Source organism: Vicugna pacos, chromosome 14 (assembly GCF_048564905.1).
Source record: "Vicugna pacos chromosome 14, VicPac4, whole genome shotgun sequence".
NCBI lineage: Eukaryota > Metazoa > Chordata > Mammalia > Artiodactyla > Camelidae > Vicugna > Vicugna pacos.
The window spans coordinates 11,957,965-11,979,852 of NC_133000.1; the positions used below are offsets into that span (position 1 = coordinate 11,957,965).

Consider the following 21,888-nt stretch of genomic DNA (forward strand, 5'->3'; position numbering starts at 1 on the left):
CTGTCTTTCAGACGTACAATAACGGCTCTATACTGGGATGGTTGTTTAAACCCTTTCATGCAAGGATAGGGAGCACCTCTAACTCTTTTAGCCTATCCACAATCTTGAATACCTTTCATTTCACCGAGGAGAGGCCATTTCTAGCATTTATCATGCTCATTTTAATGACACCCATTCCACCATGAAGAGTCCGTTTCTGACCATTGCTACGCTCACGGTGAGGCTTCTGGGGTCAGCTGACATACGGGTAACAGAACACTGGTACCAGCAGCCTTGAGCTTCCACTCTGGAGCCTGCGCCTGAGCTGTGACTCCCTGTGTAACTCACACCACCCTCTCACTCTGTCAACCCTTTGAAGGACCAGAGATTTTCCTTTACTTGCAAGGTAGCAAGTTAGCCTGCCACACCTCCAGGGATGCTGGCAAAAGCTAGGAGACTCCTGGGTCAGAGACAGGACTATACCGCTGACAGCACCGCAACCAGCATGAGCTTCACGTCTGAATCCAGCCTTTTGTGTCCCGCATCCCACAGAGGATGACTCGGTAAACTCGGTAAGTTTGCATCACCATCGAGGAACCCCAAGCTTAGGGGACCTTCAGTTTTTATTACAGGCTGCAGGCAAATCCACCCAAACTTTGCCCCAGAGGAAGACATTATTATAGAAAACAAGAAATCACACCTGTCCTCTGCTCCAGCAGGATTCATTATCTTCCAAGGCTGTTCACAACACAAACATCTTTGAATAGACAGTTTGGATCAAAAACTCCCCAGACATAGGTCGGCCTCCCAAAAGCAGCGGTAATGAACTTGGTTAGGGTTCTAAGTGGAAACACACTGAATTCCCTTGGAAGGGTGAACGCTCATTTTCACGGATACGATTTCAAATTAGAAGTGGTGTATGGGAGTATTTATTTGCAATAACGCCTATTGGAAGCAGAGATGTTTCTCCCTATAACCTTCCTCTGCAAATGCTTTCATAGATAATGAAATCAAGTCAAAGGAGTTCAATGGCTCCCCAGCCTCCTGCGGAGATCTGAGGACTGCTGGGAGACTAGTTCAGATTTCTAAGCTTTCCAACGTCAGACTTCCAAGTGCTGCTTACCAGAGGCTCCGAGTCTTCACTCGTCAGGAATCCATTTGAATAATCAACAAATGAATAAATAATGAATAAAATGAATACTATGAATACTCTCTCCCCAGAAAACACAAATGCACAAGCATATAAAATTTGCACACAATATCAGTGGGGTCACAAATTCCCTGAAGCCTACTGATGGACTCTGGGCTTCCTGAATAGTCTGGAGACCTCAAGTTAAAACTCACCCCTAGAACAAAGGTGACTATAACATTGAACTCGTTTACCAGTGTCACCAAAACACCCAGATGCTAACCTAAGTAGCTTACGTATCCGGATATCACATAGCTGACATCCTCAGTTATCTAAGGCATGACCCCAAATTGAGAGGTCAAAAAAAAAAAAAAAGAAAACCTGCCCAGAACATAGAAAACTCAGTGCTTCAAAGATACACCCTGCAGAGAAACAGAGCTGGACTGTGTTTTTTAAAGCATGATTCTAAGGTGATTTATGATGACTCGATTAGAAAGGACACAGATTAGATATGAAGGAATAAGGAGAGAAAGGGGCAATTAATAACTGCAACGAATAATCTCTGACAGGCTGACACAAAACAACTACATAAAAGCAAAAAGAATTCAAAGTTTGTCAGCCTTGGTTATTTAGTGAAAGGGCAAATCACCCTACAAAGGCCCATGGTGCTCAGGAATGGCTCCTCTCGACAGCATAACCACTGATGATTCTTTTTAAAAAGGCTTAATTATGTTTTTTGTATGTTTTATATATTCTGGCTGAGATGACAGAAAAGTAGGTGATAAGCCTCAAACTTTTTCAACATGATTAAAACAGGTGATGCGCTGGTGTTTAAGGCAGAAAGGAGGAACTGAAATTTAACTGTACGTCTTCCTTGTGCAAAGTGCCTTCTACTATCACCTTTAATCCTTTTAACAGCCAAGTGAAGGAGGTACAGTTATCCTCTTTAGAGACTGAAGAACTGAAGTTCTGAGAGCTTAAATATCTCGCCCAGAATCACAGCTATCACTGAAACTGAGATGCAAATCCAGACCACGGTTTCTCCTTTAAGGGGAAAATTCATTTATCTGGAATAATTCACTCATATGGAATTTTCTGACAAGATCTGATCAATGAGTTTTACTCTACACATTCTCTGCATTAATTAGTCTTTGCTAGCATTCTACCAGGTTAAAAATCAGGTGAAAAGTCAGATCATCTCTTTGATTACTTTGTTGTATTTTTGGTTTTATTCTAAAAACACTTTCGAAGGGTTATTAATCAGTAATGCTCAGCAACACCCATTTTATAACAAGAAGACCTGTTAAGAAGTCTATCTTCTATCTTCTATTTCAAAAATACACAGGAAAGTCACTAGCACATGAGTTAGCACACTAAGATGAATTCCCAATTCTGGGGCAGACATATTTCACCCAAGGTTAAGGACTATAATATCTAAACAAGGTCCTACTGCATAGCACAGGGAACTATATTCAATAACCTATAATAATCTGTAATGAAAAAGAACATGAAAAAGAATATACATATATATATATATATATATAACACTATGTTGTACACCAGAAACTAACATAACATTGTAAATCAACTATACTTCAATTAAAGAAAGAATCATAATATCGATATTTGAAGGAACTCTAATGTTCATACAGACAAATCTCCCAACAATAGTAGTGAAACATCTTTCCTCAGTGTTACTATTCTGAACCAACAGATAATCAGGTAAGAGGATGGTCTATGATAAAGCTGCGAGAAATCTCTTAACTGTAACCTCCTTGAGGGCAGGGGGCTGGGAGGAGACTTCCCAAGGGGCTGTACTACATTACCAGGGGGACTTAGCAGCTTAGGATGATGGCGGTTAGGCAGGAGAGTCGATTCTTCTCCTTATTAATAGATTATCCCCAAATTCTTAACTACCAGAAAGTTTTAATAAAATCTAAGTATTTACTGAAGGTGATGGTCATAGAACCAATCTGTCTTAACTGCTCTTTCTTTCCCATGGTCATTGTTGATACAGTCAATTGAACGAAGTTCATCCCTGAGAAAGGATCTAAAACATCAAAAACAGTTAAATTTAAAATTCGTATGTTTCTATACCCGGATTAACATGCAAGTGGAAACATACTAGGAAATAGAAGAGAACATATTATACAAAAGAATGATTAGAAAGAACCGGTTCAATTTCCTAAATTTCCTTAAGTAAACTATATCGAAAAAGGCACACCACTCAGATATATTTATTTTTTTGTTTTTATAAAAGGACAACATTGAAAAACAATTAGAAGAATCTTTAAAGAAAGACTAACATATTCTTCCCAATAGTTTGGTGGCCGTATCTGAAGAAATATAATCTCCACAGGTTTTCTAAGCGCAGTTCCCTTTTCCTGCAACCACTGAGTTCCACTGCTGCAAATCACTGCGAGTCACTGAATTAGGTTTTCAAAAGACACGGATACAACGGTGGGAATGATCCTACTCTGAAATAACCAAACCGAAAAAGACTTTAGGAAAGAAAGATTTAGAGCAATTTCTTTCTTTCTTTTTTTTTTTTTTTCATCTACCAAGGCATTTGGTTCTTTAAACTATGACCCTGAACTTGATTACTTTCTGGGAGATGGTTATTTAAGCCATTTAGACCCTTGGAGAGTGATACCATGATTCACATCAGGGTATCAGCGGCCAAGTAAATACAGAAACATGACGGCAGTAGCCTTGTTGGCGGTCAGAAATGAGCAATAGGGTTTCTTCCTTTTTATCTTCTCTCTTCCTTCTCTCTCAGCCTCCCTTCCTCCCTCCTTCTCTTAACCGTTCAGTAGATGGCAGAGATGTGACATGCAGGTAAGGATCCTATCTAATTCATAATTGTATTCTAAGTATGTGGCCCAATTTTTGGTACCTAGAATGTGCTTAGTAGATATTTGTTGAATAAATCAATACATACTATATTGAAGACTGCTATGGACCAGACACTGAGACACTGAAGTTGTAAAAATCCTGTCCCATAGGAACCTGCAAAGATGTCTTTAGGGAAGCAGGCAGAATCAGATCTATGATTACACAGAATGAGGTACTTTTTCCTAAAGCAGAACGAGTGGCATTTACTAAGCTGTAACTTAGAGTGGAAATGTTCATGCTCTAATGTTGTTATCGTGGTCCCAGGAACAGGCAGGTTGAGTTCATGCCCCTGAGATGAGTTAGTTCTTCTCCCCATTTTTTGCGATGAAAACAGAAAATTCTCCATCTTGAAAAGACGCCCCTAGGAAGGCTGAGTGTTCTTGCCTTGGAGGCTGCGGGACACTTTGCTCCGTCATTTCATCATGAGCCATGATGAGCTTCCTCCGCCTGTGAGAGTTTCCCAGCATCCTTTCCAGCTTCACCACCTGGGGTGTTCCCGCGGGTCCTCCGGACCTCCCACTCGGTCCTGGTTTAACTCCCAGCAGCTGCCCGGCTTCCTTGTCTCCCTCCTGCATAAGAGCTCTGAGTGAGGGAGGAGAGGCTCACGCTGGACCCTCTAAGTGACCTCCAGCCACTCGGACTGTAGTATCAAAAGTTTAGAACAGGTCCAGAGAATAGCCATGGAGGAGGCGGGAAATCATCACTGCTTTAAAGACTTAAAATTTGGCTAAATTTCAATCATATTCAACCCCTTACCACTAACCAGTCTCACAGATAGCAGTCTCATAATGGGACCATGCATTTCATTGCCTTTCAGCAATGACCAGAAACGCGTCTAGTGTCGGGGTCCCTTCCTGAACTGAGCGACAGATGCTACCGGCTGCTCTCCGCGAGCACCAGCCAGCCCTGCTCCCACACACACCTCAGGTGCCTCCAGGCTGCCTGGCCTGCACGAAGCAGCCTCAAAAATCCACGTAAGCCATAGGCATCTTCTCACTTCTGGTCAAAGGGATGCTCATTTCACCCAATACCCCAGAAGCCAAATGCAGCTTCACCTGTTGCTGAATGCAGAACAGAGGCTTCTGTGTGGACATTAGGAAAACTGGGTCTCTCCGCTTAAGAAACACTCACTCACACCACGCTTGACAAAGCTCGAAAAAGAAATTTTCTATTTTCGTTCCCGTTTTTGCCAACTGACCTCCACAGAGCTTGCATATCTTTTTTTTTTTTCCCCGCAAGGGTGGTTCGATTTGAGAGAAGAGAAAACGTGAGTCAGGAGTCAAAGAGTTCAAGGAGACTTGTCCAGAGAGATGTGAGATGTTCACTGCTCAGATTAGAGTAGAAACATTTCTTCACTGGAGTGAAAATTTGGAAGGAACAGATTCTCATCTTTTCTGACATCAGGAGGCTCTGAGTTTTCAGTTTATGGTACTGTTCTTGAGAAGCCAAGAGCATAATTTCAAGAACAGGAAACATGATGGCTTCTTAATCAAATTAAATAGCAAAATGAAAGCAATAATTACTCAAATTTACTTGGCAAATTAGCAAGACGAATTAATTGAAATGCTACTTTTGATCATAAGGATATAATTAGAAAAGTCTTTGGTGGATGAAAATATCTCTAAGGCACAAATTAAATCAATTGAACAACCTGATTATAAAGACCTTATTCTTAATGTGTAAATCCCAACTTACTGGTAAGGAAGATAAAGGAAGAATAGAGATTGATCAGCAACTATTCATTAAAAATGGTCCTGTACAAATAATGTGAATAATAATAGCAAACACCTACTGAGTTTTTGTTATGTGAAGATGCTGTTCTACATCATGTATTATCCTATCACTTGTACTGTTTCGTTCTTCTGGAAAGAAATCAGGAGAATCACTTACACAGCATAAACCATCTCTGATCCTTTGTACACAACGATGGACTTCATGATGCAAGGAGCACTGGGCACCAAAGTCAGACACAAAACAGAGACTGAGATGCCTTTTCTCCTCTTAGCTTCATCTTCCACTTACAAATGCCACTACTTCTCAGCGAAGCCTGGTTCTAGAAAACTCTGAACACATCCATGCTGGGCCAGAAGAAGCCAATCAGTACATACTATTCCCTGACAGCAGCCATTCCTTCAAGAGTGGGCACATGACAAATGGGTGCAACTAGACTAAAGAGAGAGACTTTTTTCCATTCCTGGGGGAGAAGCTCACCTTTGACAGGAACAAGGATGCTTAGAACTGCAAGTGCCAAATGCAATCATCTTGTGACCAAGAGAAGAACTAACCTCAAGATGAAGCCAACTTTTTTTTAAACCTATTTTTTTAATTGAAGTATAGTCAGTTTACAATGTTGTGTCCATTTCTGGTGTACAGCATAATGTTTCAGTCATACATATACATACATATATTCTTTTTCATTATAGGTTGCTATAATATATTGACTCTAGTTCCCTATGCTATATGGTATAAGCTTGTTGTTTATCAATTTTATATATAGTAGTTAGCATCTGCAAATTTCAAACTCCCAATTTATCCCTTCCTACCCCCTTTACCCCCTGGTTACCATAAATTTGTTCTCCATGTCTGTGAGTCTGTTTCTGTTTTGTAATACCATTTGTGTCTTTTTTTTTCAGATTTCACATATAAAGTGATATCATATGGTATTTTTCTTTCTCTTTCTGGCTTACTTCACTTAGAATGATGATCTCCTGGTCCATCCATGTTGCTGCAAATGGCATTATTTTATTCTTTTTTATGGCCAAGTAGTATTCCATTGTATATATAAATACCACTATTTCTTTATCTATAAGATGAAGCCAACTTTGAGAGGGACGATACCTTTGAGCCCCTGGATTAGTTAAGTCTGAAGCTCACTTTGGCTCTGGCTTTCCTATAATAAGAGATCCTAAACGTCTTCTTTGTTTAAGAAGATGTTTGTAAACTAAAGCTAAAGCATCCTAATTCATATACAACAAAATGAATGTTGAACTAAATTCTAGCAAAGTGCAAGAAATTAATTTTCTATATACATTAGGGCTTTTTTTCCCTAAAGTATGGTCACCTGAATCACCTGGGATACTTGTTTGAAACACAAATGAGAGATTCATAATATCTGAGGCACAGAAACTAAAAATCCACCTTCTCAACCAGTCAACCTCTATTTCTAGTGCTAATGGTTAGGCACTGCTGCCCAGGCGAGCTCTACAGTTTCAGTGGGGATTTAGAAATTCATCAGGCAGTCTGTTTTTAAATTCGTGTTTCCTTGTTTTAAACATGTGTGTATTCACATTTGCTCCTTGCTTCTTCATAAGTAAGTGTGATCTGAAGGTAAGCTGAGGAACAGTCTTTGATTTGTAAAAGTGGGTATTTTTGCAAAATCGCTTCAAGGCTCAGCACTAGATAAAACATGAGACAATGCTTGAAAAAAATCATCAATAGCCTTATAAAATTGTTTTCAGTGCCTGTAAAACAAATTCTCCCCCAGTCACCTAAGGAAAGGAGGCATTTAAAAAAAGTAGATTCTGTTAGGTCCCTACCACGTTGTGTTACAACCACAAGTCCCTTCCTTGCCCAACTAGTACGTCTGTTTTTGGACTCAGTTTAAATGCTCTGGGAGGCCCTTCCTAGCCCCCCAAGTATTCTTACCTGCCTCTGATTTGCCTACTCAGCCTCCTTCCTGACTCTTCTCCCTGCCCTGCCTGCAACCTACCTCCACGTCCCCCTAAAACACACTCACACTCACTCTTTACCTACCCACCTCCTCTACAGCCTTGAGGGCTTGGCTAAAAATAATACTTTGTTAAGAAGCCCCCAGGTGAGGTCAGGGCCCCTTGACCGTGATCTAGCAACTGAATGAAATGCCAATTGGGCTGCTTTCAGCTACAAGAGAAAACACCCCTTCAACTGTAGCCTATAAAGACATGAACTTACTGTGCATCAGCAAGGTTGGAAATTGCTAGGGCAGGCTTGCTCCAGGGGCGCCTGCCCACAGGCTGCTTTCTCTGCCCACCTGTGCCCCGGAAGGATGCTCCCTCCTGCCATCCCACCTGGTCAGGGGTGGCTGCCAGAGGGAGGGAGATCATGGCTTCTGGTGATCCCTTCTTCCTCAGAAGCCTCTGGAAACATCTCTCACTTCCTATCCCATGCTATTGTTAAGAGGTGGGATGACTCAGCTTAATTTACGGCACTTTTCATCGTCTGTCACGACACCGCACAACAAGGATGACTGGATGGGGCTGCTCAGTGCAGAGTCCTGGACTATCCTACATCTTGACCAGCTAAAAGGATTGATAAATGAGCACTTCTGGAATGAAGACATTTCTGGCATGTCTGGGAGATGCTTTGGTTGAGTTCATGGATCTCAAGCTACAGCCCCACCATTTGTTTTTGTAAATAAAGTTTTATTAGGACACAGTCACACCCATTCATATACGAAGTGTCTTTCAGGCTACCATACGCTTGGCCGCATGGCTTGCCAAGCTGAAAATAGTCACTGTCTGACTCTGGCTCTTTACAGAAATGTTTGCCAATCACTGGCTCAGAATAGTATTGGTAAGACATATTGGAACAGTGCTGACAAGACAACCACAGTGTCTGTTTACAGTGTGTGACACTTTTTCCTTTCTAACACACCTTCCATATATATATATTTATTTATATTTATATATTGAAATACATCTGCCTTCCTTGTTAGTTTTTAAGTTCCATAGTAAATAGCGTCTTTTAAAATTTGCTGGTGATGTCATATCCCCCACACCTACCACAGGGCCTGGCACATTGTAAACACCCTCTAAATATTTTTTTGGCTGAATAATTGAATGAACGCACTCCTTAAATAATCCACCAAAGTGGAAACGAAAGCAATGATTTCTTTCAGGACATGCTCTAAAGAAAGTAATCATAGTTCAATCATGGCATGTCAAGAAATTGACCCATATTCCACAATCAGGGGTCCATGAACCTTAATAACATTAATACTTCCCAGCCCTTGGAAGGAGGATGTGTTCACACGCTGTCTTTGAGAGGAGGCGGAAATAAGCTCAGATTCTCAGAAGTGGCAGAGGCAGGGTGTGGCCCCGGCAAGCAGTGTGAATGCCACTAAATCTGCACATCCTCCCACACACGGGGTGGCTCCCAACCCAGGTCCCAGGCTCTCTGCCATGTCTGCTCTGTAAGCTGTGACTTCACTGACCCACTGAAGTTCAGCCCTCGTCAGTGTTCTGGGCAATGGTAACACTTCTACAAAGATAGCAAACATAGGCAGTTAGGTGGGCGAGGCATGGTGACACCTCTATGCCAGATTTCTCTTTAGGTCTTCCTTCAGAAGAAAAGATCACTTGAGTCTGCAAAAATAATAGTAACTTGGATAACTAGGACTTGATAAACCCAAAATACTTCTCCAGGGAAACCAGAACTCATTTTCTCTGTAGATGATGCCAGCGTTGATTATTTTCTCTTCATCTAATCTAAAAGGAATGTAAAAGTAAAAAGGCCAAAAATAAAACAACTCTGTAATTTTAAAACTACTAAAATGGCTTTAGTGAGTTTAATAACGTAAGGAATTATTATCACTAAAGAGGCAAGTGTTTGTTTTCAAGTGCGACATTTTAACATTTAATCCTCAGTGCTGAGAAGATGTGAAAGACTGGGGTGCAGTAGTGAAAATGGCAAAAACAGAATCTGAGCTTATTATAACCTGCTAATTAACATGGCCAGAGACCAGCAAGGACGGTGTTCTAACCAAGTTGGGGCCTGTGGGAAACAGCAAAGACTGCCTCAAATACCAGACAAAGAAAACTGCCAAACACTGTATTAAAATATCTCCTCTGGACACAGTCTGCTTTCCAAAAAAAAAAAAAAAAAAAGAAAGAAAGAAAGAAAAGGAAAAACTGGCAGTTAACTTTGTGAGCAGTTTTCACTTCCCTGCAGGTACAGCCATCAGTGACTAATCCAGACTTAGGAGAACTTCATCTTCGAGAAGGGAAGGCTCCATGCAGATTGGGTGCTATTTAGAGGACCATCTCCTTTACCGGAAGAGTCAGTTTTATTATGAGGGGAGCAGGTGTTTGATCCCCATTGAGTAAAACAAAAATTGCTTCACTTTCAAATTCATAGACTTTTGTTATGAGAGCACATCTGCCCATTATCCTCAGTATCTAACAGAAAGTCTTTTTTTTTTTCCATAGAAATTCTAACATAAAAATTTTAGCGGGGAGAGTATAGTTCAGTGGTAGAGTGCAGGCTTAGCATGCCAGAGGTTCTGGGTTCAGTTCTCAGTACCTCTGTTACGAAAGAAATGAATAAGCCTAAATAGCCTCCCATTAAAAAATAAAATTAAAAAAAAAAAGGACCCTTCAAATTGTAAATAAATAAATAAAAAGATAAAAACATTTTTTTTAAATGATTTGGGATATAGTAATACTGTTGTTAGGCCAATTCCCTCAAATTTTTTTTTCTTAAGACTGAAATATTTGATGTGAAAAGCAGTAAGATATTTGAGTTAGTAACTCACTATGCACTTACTGTCAAAAATTTAATCTGCCTACCCATACGCTGGGCAAAATGTGTTTGCTATCCTTTGGCAATAAGTCTTTTACGGGTTCATAATCTTTGGTCTGGTTAACACCAATTTTAGAAAAACATCCTAAGAAAATAATTTGGTAAAGGGAAGACTTCAATTCATCAAACTACTCCTTAAAATCTATTTTAAAATAACAGAGTCTGGAATAGGGAAAATGCCCAAGTAGAAAGAAATAAGGAAGTGGTTAAGTAAATGTAGGTCTATCAACCAAGGGACGTATTATCTAATCATTACAAATTATAATGGTGCAAACCATGTCATATTATGCAAAACATTTTTATAGATTGCTAAGTAAGTAATACACTATATCTACAGTGAGAAATATTCAAAATTTTCTGGTTAGTAAACAGAAAAACTCAACGTGTGAACTATCTCCTGTTATTTCACACCTCTCCCTGCTTCCCGGGTCTCTGGTCTCCCGTTGAGTTTTCCTCTTTCCTCCCCTGTGCTTGGCTGGACTGTAATCCTTGCCTGTACCCTGCTTCTGTCTACTGACAGGTAATCCACATGCATCATTTTGTTTAAGACCCAGCTCCATTTCCAGCCCTTTCACAAAGTTATATATTACCCTGGAGTGAAATTGCTTAAATTCCTAAGCCCTGACTGTCATTTTTTTTTTATCATTTTGTTTGCTTTATCTTCTCAGATAGACTGTGAATTTCACGGAAGGAGTTATTTTTAGTGCATGCAATGTCTCATAAATATATGATTTTGAATGAATTAATCAACGAATATAAACTACGCAGAGCAAGGATCATTTCTTTTCTGTATATCTTCAGTTCTTCCCCTACTACAGGCAAATTGTAGCATACAAAGAGTTCTTCCCTGAACAACTGGATAAGTGCATGGTTGTGTATTGTTACATACAACTGCGGACTTGAATACTGGGATGTGTTTTTCTTCCCCGTCCCTTTTCCACCTTCTGCTTCTAGGAGTGATCAGAAAAGCTTCTTTTTTAAAAGGTGTGCCAGTGAGAACTTACCCAGGTCAAACTGGCCAGAAACGTAGCCACAAGTCTGCCGGACTTCTTCACTGTCCCAGCCCAGAGGGTAGAGGGCACAGCCAGCACCGATCAACAGACCTGCAAAGAGAAAAGACAAGAGGGCTTTACCAGTGCCCCTCGGTCGCCCTCAATATAGGTAACGGGGAACAGACCAGTATGAGCACTAAGACAAGGGAACGTGGTGTCTGCTTTTTGGAAAGCACCAGCCAGGCTCCCTTTAGCGATCTAAGGTCAGTTCGATTCCAAGAACAATTTCAAGTCTGCTTAAAAGGGAAAAAAAAAAAAAAATACAACAACAACCTCGGCCGACAGCTCAGTTTGGGTCCAACTTCACTTTTGAAAGCATTAAAAGCCTTGCAAGTCCTGTTTAGGAAGTAAAATCCAAAAGCCCTTTTAATCACTCTTGTAAAAAGCCAACCAATTCCACCATCAGTCCATGTAAACAAGCAATTCAGGAGCCAGTAAAAGTGCCTACTTGGTTATGCTTCGTTATTCATTAGATAGGTTTTTTTTTTCTTTTTCCCCAATTTAAGAATCAAAACAGAATGTTTCAGCATCATCAAGTTTTACCAAGGGCAGAGAGAGCACAAAGATTTCCACGGCCCACTTGGGCACACTGATGGAACCTGCGAACTGGGCTCGGGTTACCAGGCTCCCTCGAGGAGCTGAGGATCGCGAAGGGGCCCCGCGTCTGGGAGATGCTCTACGAGACAGACGCTTGCCGTAATCTCAGCTCTTCCTGCAGCGAAGACCAAAAGGTATGATGCTTACACTGAAGAAAGTGACGGTTTTTATCTGAATATAAATCAAGTTATCAAAGCAGCGCACCCTGAGCTGACAACTTTGGATTGGCGAGTCTGTAGTTGGGCATCGAAGCCTCATACGGTTCAACGGGAAGCTGAATGAGACCGAAGCACTCCCCACTCCAAACGGAGGGCTCGTCCGGAAGCAACGTCTTGTCCCGTCCATCAGCGGTATTATCACCACCCCCAAGTCCCACGGGGGTGCTGAGCCAGCAGGACCAACGCTTACACAGTCTGATTGTCGGAGGGGCTGCGGTTAAAAGGAGCTACAGGAGGGCGGCCCCTAAATAAGAAAATCCGTGAATATGGTAATATAGGGGCAGAACGACAAGGCCCCCGAAGGCACCTTCAGGATTTCTGGACTGAGTCTCTTCCTGACCTCCCTTTGCTTCTCCCCCTCCCCGCCCCGCCGGGTGACTTGAGTCGTTGTAACCCATACAAATTGTCTGTTTCCTCGCAGGCGTCTAAGGAGAAGCCGCTTCCACCACCCCGCCCCCACCTCCAAGCCGGCTGTATGGAGGGATACCCCCAGGAACTGACACACACCCCCCTCCTGCTGCTTCTCCCTCCAGTCCATCCCTGGGGCCACAGGAAAACCAGCATCTAATGCCGAGGGGCTGTGATCCCAGGGAACGCCCCGTGAAGAATCACGGCAACAGCGAATCACAAGTTCCAGGATGCCTCGGTGCAACTGGATAAATGTGAATTGTGTTGAGGCTGAAGGATAATTTAGAAAGCAATACCATGAGGGCTGCTGACGAAGCAAACGCCCCCAGTGACTGGTTTCCTTTGGCTTTTCGCCTTAGGATAGAATTTACAGCATTCCGAAGACAATTCTGAACTAGTTTTATCCACCATCAGGTAAAGAGAGAATTAATGAGGATGCCAGAGTTTGTGTAAACTGAATTCCATGAATGTTTAATAAATAATGTGGCATCATTTCCATGATACTCAGTTCTGAAGCTAATAAGTGACACCACTTTTTGAGAGCTTGTGAGCAATTTTTAAATGATGGCACAGGCAGAAAGACAGATAGAAAATGTTCAAGGATAAGAAAAATGAAAAATAGCAACAGTTAAGCCATCAGTATTCTCTTTATCTGCCAGGCAAACAAATAAGAGACAGTCTTATTTGCTGATGTTCTTCTCAGCATGGCAGGAAAATGGGTGTCAGGTATTCATGGAAGCACCTGCTTTGGTCCAGTATGAGGAGCCCAGCATTCCGGGAAGACTAAATAGAGAGGAACTGGTAAATGCTTGTCTAAGGAGCAAGCAGATCTGCAATTCTTGAACTGGTAAAACCCTTGGCAGTCAGAGTTCTTTTGTAGAACACTGGGCTGTCTTTGTAACACTATGAAATGAGGATTCAACCATATAAATTAGCAATAATGTTATACATAGGAAATCTGTGTTATGTGTAAGAATTTTTAAAAAATACCACAAGCATATGCTCACATTTTGAAAAGTGCCCCGTAGAGGGCAGCTAGCGTATCTGGATTTTCACTTGGTTTTATCTTTAGGGGGCGGTATTAGGTTGGTTGGTTTGTTTATTTATTTATTTCTAATAGAGGTACTAGGGATTGAACCCAGGACCTCGTGCATGCTGAGCATGCACTCTACCACTGAGCTCTACCCTCTCCCAGTCTGGATTTTTATATTAATATTTATGTAGTCTTTGTTTTGTCATCTGCTAGTATTTGCTAACAGTAAAGAGACTGCAGATTCTGAAGATCTGGGAAACATTTGTGGGAGAAAAGTGCAAGTTTGCCAACTGATCAGGCTAAGTGGTGGTTGCAGTGACTGGATTCTGTAGGCAACCATCAGTGGCCTCCCCACTACCTTGCTCCTGTTGTACATTAAGGTCAAAGCAAGTCTCACCGATGACCAATTCTCTAAACTCTCTCCAACTCCATCAAATAGTCACTCTAACAAGTACCTTCAACACACACTAAACACAACAAATATTCAGACAGTCGGATCAGGGACACCAGGTCGGATCAGATAATATCTTCTATTTAGTGGAACGGGAGCTAGCGCAGGAGTAGAGTTCTAGACCTGCAAGGACCAATGCAGTAGCCACGAGTGACGTGTAGTATTTAAATTTAAGTTAATAAAATTTCAGTAAAACTACATATCCAATTCTTCGATCCCTCTAGCCACATTTCAAGTGCCTAATAGCCACACGGTGCTGGTGGCTGCCATATTGGACTGTGCAAATACAGACCATTTTCATAATCACAGTAAGTGCTACTGGAGAAGGTTGTTCTAGGTCTAAGACACCACTTCAAAAGGATGCTGGTGGAGGGGAACAAATTTTGCCACTCCAAAATGTCTCTTTGCCATGTGGGTAATTTTGAGCTTAAAAACAATAAAGACCCAAAAAATTCGGGAAGGAAGCTTGACCTTCCTCCTAACTGCCTAAAAGAATGTAGATAGAGGGCCTGTTCCAGGAAGAGCTATTACAAGGACATCTGCAAAGAACATGCATGGGCAGGTGTGGTCGGGGAAGCTCCCCCAGGCAGGGCTTAAAGATCAGAGTCCACTCTGTGTCTCATTGTTTCTGCAGGTCCCAGCAAACAATTATTTACCAAACATTTGCCTTTCCATCTCCAGGTAAAAATTACCTTCCTCTCCTTTGAAGTCCCAAAGGACTAACCCTCAACATTCTCTTTGCCTTTAGCTGAAGATGCTATTTAAAGTGAGTGAGGGATTTGACGTTTTGTTGAGTTACTCAGTTTTTCCTGAGGCTTTCCCCTGCACACATGTTATGAGACTTCTGTTTGATTTTTCTCCTCTGACTCTGTTTCATGTCAAGTCAATTTAATTCTTAGACAAGCCAGAAGAACCAAGAAGGGTGGAGGAGAATTTCTTCCTCCCCAACACCGGGCTGGCCACCTTTTTACACCCTACGCCTGATGCTGCTTGTTAACATCAAAATCATCCTTACTCTTTTAGATTCTCCCTTTCTAGGTGGGGCTAGAAGCCAGGAAACTACATTTCAAAAACTCTCCTGCCAGCAGAAGTTCTGGCTCATAGTCTGTTGATGAGAAGGTAAAAGGGAGGGATAAACCAAATTCCCATCGGCAGCTGCAGCCAGGGGCATACCTTTCTGCAGAAAGAAGACACGAGATTTGGGGAGTGGCTACCAGGCATCCCGCTGCAGCCTCACCCACTAAGGGCAGATCATCAGCTGTCCTTACTTTTAATCCCTGCACTTCCTGATCGCCTGAGTTCTTCACTCATCTTCACTTCCCCAGACCTTCTAATAGGTCCATGCAGCTTCAAATCCCTGGACTATATCCCTCCTACTTGAAATACCTAGAGTGGTCTCTTTTACTGGCCAATCCCTGGCTGGTACATGCCCTAGTTGTACAAGGGCCGAGAGGCTGGTATAAATCTATCTGTCCATTACTTAAACATGATCCATTTTCTCAATTAAAAATGATCTCTAATACAACTTATGCTAATGATTAAAACTTGGGGTTAGTATAGATAATGATATTGAAAGGCTTTGTGTTAACTGCCTTTGTAAGTGTGGTCTCTGGTTAGGGAACTTAGGCTAATTAACCTCTTCTGGAGTGTGGATTTCAGAAGCAATTACTTCAAATGTTAACTAACTGCCCTTATACAGGAATCAATTTTATAGGACATTGTCGTCTATACTGAAGTCAACTTAGAGACAGTTAAACATAAAAGTGAGAACATCTTTTTAACGGAAGAAACCTGCCATTGTTCAGCTTTAGCAGTTGTTAAACCTTAGACCATGTTGTGGAAATCAATGTTTGATGGCAACAGAGCTGCAAAATCCCTGAATTAGGTACCACGAAGATATTACACAGTAAGCTGAAATGAGGCTCAGGGAATATTCTGGAATGCAAAGGGGCTGCCCAACTGAAATCTTAGTGACCTAATGAGTTTTTAGAGCTCTCGCTGACTAATTTGCTCCTGGGGAGTAAATGGTTTACTTCAAATCTCTGGCTCACAAACTTTTATATTATTTACATAGATTTTCTTTATTAGATTTATAAACATTGTGGTTACCTCACGGGGCTTAATTATGTGGTATTGGAACCAAATTCCTGTTTCACTGCCGTGACAGACATGATGAAAAAAAGTCACACGTTTCGAACATCAGTGGGGAAAGGCGTGGAAGTGAGGAAACCCGCTGTGAAGTGGGAACAACCTGAGGAAGGTGGTAACAGAGGTGGGGTGACTGGAGGCGGTGTGAGATCACTGACAGCTACCGCTCACTGGCAATTAAGAAGCAATCTATTTTTGCAATCCTAAAGACTCTGCAACTTTTAAGGGGTCATGAATAAACCACAAACTAGTGTAAATTAGTTCAGTCTTCCGTTTTCACCGCGCACCTAGCTGGAATCAGTTACCGGGGTGCCACAGACCAGGAGGAAGAAGTCTTTTTGCAGAGGTCTTACAGATTTAGGGAGATGCTACCTCCTAAAAAGAAAAAAATAATAAGCCAAACCAATGACTCAACAGTTCTCAAATTAAAAAATAATTTTTGAATAATGCACTGTCTATTAGGTCATTTCAGCCTGAGTACCCTGGGGTTTTGGCCTCACCTTGTTCAAGATAATTAAAATATCTGAAGAGCCAGGTCAGTGGAATGACCTCCAAGGCTGAGAAGCCTTAATGGAGAAGAGACAGCCCAGAAAAATGCAAAAAGGTAGTCCCTGGGGGTTGTGTTGTGATGCTATGTTATGAAAGGGTCTGCCCTTCACCCCAAATGCACCTAAATCTTAGCCTGGACACACTCTGCCTGCACGTATACCCCCGTCAGGAGACAGTCCCAGTGGAAATGCTCTTCCTTTTTGAACAATGCTGGAAACACCCGCCATGATACTAATTATTTTTTAGAACTTAAGTGTGAAGTCTGAAGTTCGGTCAGAGCTCAAAGTAAGAACCCGATGCTGGGAATCTTCCCTGCTGCAAAACCTTTTTCTATTCAAAGTCAGTACTTAACACTTAGCCAACGGAATATTAACATAACAATCCGGCTCCTGCCAAGAAGGCAAAACAAACCTCCAGTCAGCCAATGCCAATTACGCGCCACAGGTGGTAGGAACAGTCCTCATGTTAAACTCAAAAGTCTTATTTTTTCCAGGCCACTCTTGAAGGTTTTTATGTGATCTCACTTTCTTTCCATGACTATGGCTCCCTTCTTTCCACAGTTTATTATTTTTTCAAATAGTCTGACTTTTTTCCACCTAGCGCCCTTTTAGTGGTCACACAAGGGTTTCCCATCAATTCATCTTTTATGTTTTTTGGGGATACTTTGATCCGTCCTCCAGTTCCTTTATCTTGTTTTCTGGGGCAAGCACCAAGGGAAATTGTTTTCTTCCCTTTTCTCATGAAAGCTGCTCGGTCTTGTAGCCTGTTATCTGGACCTTTCTTTGGAAGAGGTTGGCGTGTTCCCCTCGCCGGCTCCTTATGCTAATTTACATACAAGATAGTCCTCCATTTTCAGGCCGTGATAACTGCCCCTTTACAAAATGTAACGGCAAACTAAATCCACTGGTAGGGAGGGGACGAGAGCAAGGGCCAGTTTCAAACTCTTCAGACTTTGAACACACAATGAGGAAGAAATACTTAAGTATTCTAGAAGGAAGAGGCTTGGTTGGGCACTCGTAAGCCACTTCTCCTTTCAAAGTGCTTTCTGGAAACTGAGGCACAGAGGATGGAGGAGGCATGTCTGGGAACACAGAGCCCAAACCACCCCCAGGTCCCGGTTCAGGGCTCTCCACCTGTGCTTGTCCCAGTGCTTGGACATAAGTCCCCTCCAGGTCACACACTCCCTGCCCACAACCTGAGTTCAGGACACACATGTGTTGAATCTGATCAACACTGTGTTACACTCAGAGGGATTTTTCACCTGCAACTCCAGATTTCTTGGCTCTCTTGGATAACTGAAAGATATACCCATACTGAGCCTGCAGCCAGCTGGCTAGAGCCGGGTCCCACTAAACGGTTCAGGTACCCTGGCCAGTCTCAAAGGCATTTTTGACTAGGGAATCAATCACAGATTCTTTGAACGTATCTTGAATTTTCTCATCTCTGAAAGCTGAATCCCTTCTCTCTGAGACACTTTCACTCCTTACCTGTGCACAGGCTCCAAGAACATACTAGCTGTTAAAGTCTAGAAACCTGAACACACAGCTTGAACTGGCCGGGTGTTCCTCATCCCTGTGGGCTCCCACCGGGACCCACTCTGTACCATTTATTTGGGCTTCCCACCTTGCACTGCAGTATAACATAAAATGTAACATAAGCATTACATCTCCTGGAAGCACAGGGTCTCTACTGTAAGTTTACTTGCATCCAACTCACTGCTTCATGCTATTGGTTAAATATTAAATAGTTGCGACACTATTTACTCAACACTTAAAAAAGCTCCGGACTAATTATATAATCGTTAGCTAATAGCTAATATAAAATATATAACTGCCTTCATGGAGCAGAGGAGGAAGGTGAAACTCAGAGAGTGTACTCACGGCGTTACTAAGTGGTAGATCCAGGGACTTACTTCCAAGCCAATTGGAGCTAATTCTCTGAACCTCTACCTTCTAGCGCCCCCCTCAAATCCCAAAGTGTTCCCAGTCCCGGCTCTGACCTGACTTCCTATGTTCATACGTGTATGGAACCCTGTGTATAAATGGAGAAGTAGGAATGGGGCAGGAGAGAGATTTCAAGTCACCATTTCTCTGCGATTGACTCTGCTTTGGTGACCAGGAACACTTCTACTGCTGCCTAGTTCCAGAGACAAGGGATGGGCTCCTGGGAACCCTACAGATTCCCCCTCCTCTGCATGCCAGTGAGGGAGCAGCTGGATGTGAATTCTAGCACACAGAGTTCTGCCCACAAAGAGCATAGGGAGACATGAAGATGAAAAACGATTTCCTCGTCATCAGAAACCGAGCCAAGGAGAAAGCATATCTCATCACAACGTTAAAACATAACATAGAAACAAGACTACTTCTGAACTATCAGAAATACTTTTATAAATCACAATAAGACGATTTCTTTGCTGAAAACATCCTGCAGAAGAGAACATACTTTAGGTTTTCTTAAAATATTTTCAGGAATGGCTCCTTGATTCTCATTTCTTCTCCTTTTCCAGTTTCTCCAGCATAAGACACAAAAGACACACGCAGGGTCGGGCACCAGAATATTCACTGGCTCCTCAGCTCAGAGAGAAACTTCACAAGCTAATCTCAGCCATGACTGACTTGTCTTTGCTCTTTCTAGAGTCCTAGGCAACAAGCACTGACAGAAACAAATAAAGTTGTTTCAAACAATGAAACTTTGGGGGAGATGTCACTTCTTTGGGCAGTTTTCTGGTAAATTACATCTGATTGAAAGCAACATCTTTGTAACCCTGGTAGTTAAGAGCACCTCAGTTCCACTGTTTCAACACTTTAGGTCTCTGTTTTCCTTATCTGTAGAATGGGGGGAAGCCTCCCTCTCGGGGTTATTGCAAGGATCGCAGGCTAGAGTGCCTGCAAGCAAGTGGGCTCAGTATTCCCAACCATTCCATGAATGGTTTCTACCGCTGAGCTTTGGACTTTGCGGGGCACGTAGGGAAGGGTGGTGGATTCGGTTCCAGACCACTTGTGTTTGCACTTCTCTCAGAGAAGGTCTTCTTAGGCGGAACGCAGGGAGGACTCCAGCAAGGCTATTCCGGGAACCGTGAGCAATGAGCACTTGCCCCAGCAGTCACATTAGCCACGCAAACCTCAGTAAGCACGGATGGAGCAGCCGCCGCCTGCGGACCTCACCCTTAGGTAGGTGATCCACACACGGCTACAAAGATAATAATACTCTTGTCTGTTCTGCCATTTTTTTTTCTTTTTACATTTAAAGGCACTGCGATCTTTCTGTGAGGCAGGTGGAGCCAGAAGTGATGTCCCCAGTTGGCTGGGACGGAGTCATAAACAAGAGGGGAGATCTGAGTGTCACCAAGGGGATAACCAGAGGCAGATCCGGGGCAAACTCAGCTTTCCTGTGATAGAAGTTTCATTTAAAACACCCGTTTCAGTTCGAACATAACAAGATTTAGGAGGAAGAGCAAAACCTCTCTCCCCTCTAGTGTCCTTAACCAATACATCAAGTGCCCAAGACTGGAGGGGTTCTGTGCTTCCCAGCCCTGGTCACTCATTTCTACTGGACTTAACAAAAAAGCCTCAGGGTCAAGACGTGACTTATCTTCTTAGTTATTTCTAAGGCCCTTAAGTATGTGAATCAGGGACCCCTTGACAACACTAAAGTAAGATGCCAGGCACATTTTTTTTTTTTTAAGTAGGAAACTCTACATGCGATGGCGTGAATGGTTAGCGAAAGGCTTTCAGCAAGCTGACATCGAGGAGACCCCTGGGCAGCCTGCAGCCTGCCCCAGCGAGCCTCCGGACGCCTCGAAGCTGCAGCAAATGGGAAGAGTGCTTAAAATACTTTTGAAAATGTAACGCAGAGGCTGCCAAACCAAGATCCTGTGTAGTAATGAACACAAGCCTATCGTGCACTCGTCCACCACTTTTCCTTGAAGTTCTAGATATTCTTTTTATTATACATCTTTTTTTAAATAAAAAAAATTTTAATTGAAGTATAGATTTCTATACAAAAAAAATGAAAGCATGAGGTTGCCTGGATTTTATCTTGACCAATTACCATAGCAGAAGCGAGACTTAAATCTAGGTCTTTACAGCTGATTCTGAAGCCATAGTGAGAACCAAACATCACACAGGCTTCACACACTTGGCCACAACGTCATGCGGCGATTCAGAGCACAGCCTTGGAAGTCTGCCCACGTTCTCTTCTGGCTTTGGGGTCCTGGGTAACTTTCTTGCCTTTGTCTCGGACATGTTTCCTCGGCAGTAAACAGGAGTAAAAGCCACATTACAGAGCTCCTGTAGGGACTGTTTTACACACACATGCATGCACACATATACAAACATGCCACGCATATGCATGTGAATGCACACGTACACATGTACACAAGTCCTACAATTATATACAGCTGATATTAGTATTGAGCATAACATGTATGAATTATACATGCATAGATAGATAGATAGATAGATAGATAGATAGATAGACTAGAATTATATAAGACATTTGTAACAGATTTCACCTAACTTCTAGTTTAGGATATATATTCTTTCCCCTACTTACATACTTCTAAGGCACATTTTTCACCACTGAAAAATTAGAGAGCATGAACATACCATAACGTCATTGATGGGTGCCATTAATGAGGTGGTACAGGTGGTTAACGTACTTAAAACAGGCATTTTCTTTTAAGAATTTTTTTTCCTTCATCCACTTTCTGGGACATTAGGAAAGAAAAACCTCATCTATTTTCTTCAGTTCTTTTTAAAATACCATCAATCCCTCTAAAAAACAGCAAAGCCATCTGGAATAGCTGACAGACAACAATTTGGAAGCAATTTCTTTCAAGACAGCTCTAACGATTTTCCTTTTCTGTTTTC

At 42.1% G+C, this 21,888-nt stretch overlaps 1 protein-coding gene across 3 annotated transcripts in view; it reads right to left on the bottom strand.

Moving 5' to 3' along the window:
• The window catches only part of LHFPL6 (LHFPL tetraspan subfamily member 6), a 203,291-nt gene that overhangs the window by 11,212 nt on the left and 170,191 nt on the right, over positions 1–21,888 (bottom strand). For all 3 annotated transcript variants that reach the window (XM_072976156.1, XM_006210118.4, XM_031684596.2), the window contains exon 3: positions 11,566–11,664. In XM_072976156.1, the coding sequence (XP_072832257.1) occupies positions 11,566–11,664 (99 nt within the window). The remainder of the gene's footprint in view (positions 1–11,565; positions 11,665–21,888) is intronic.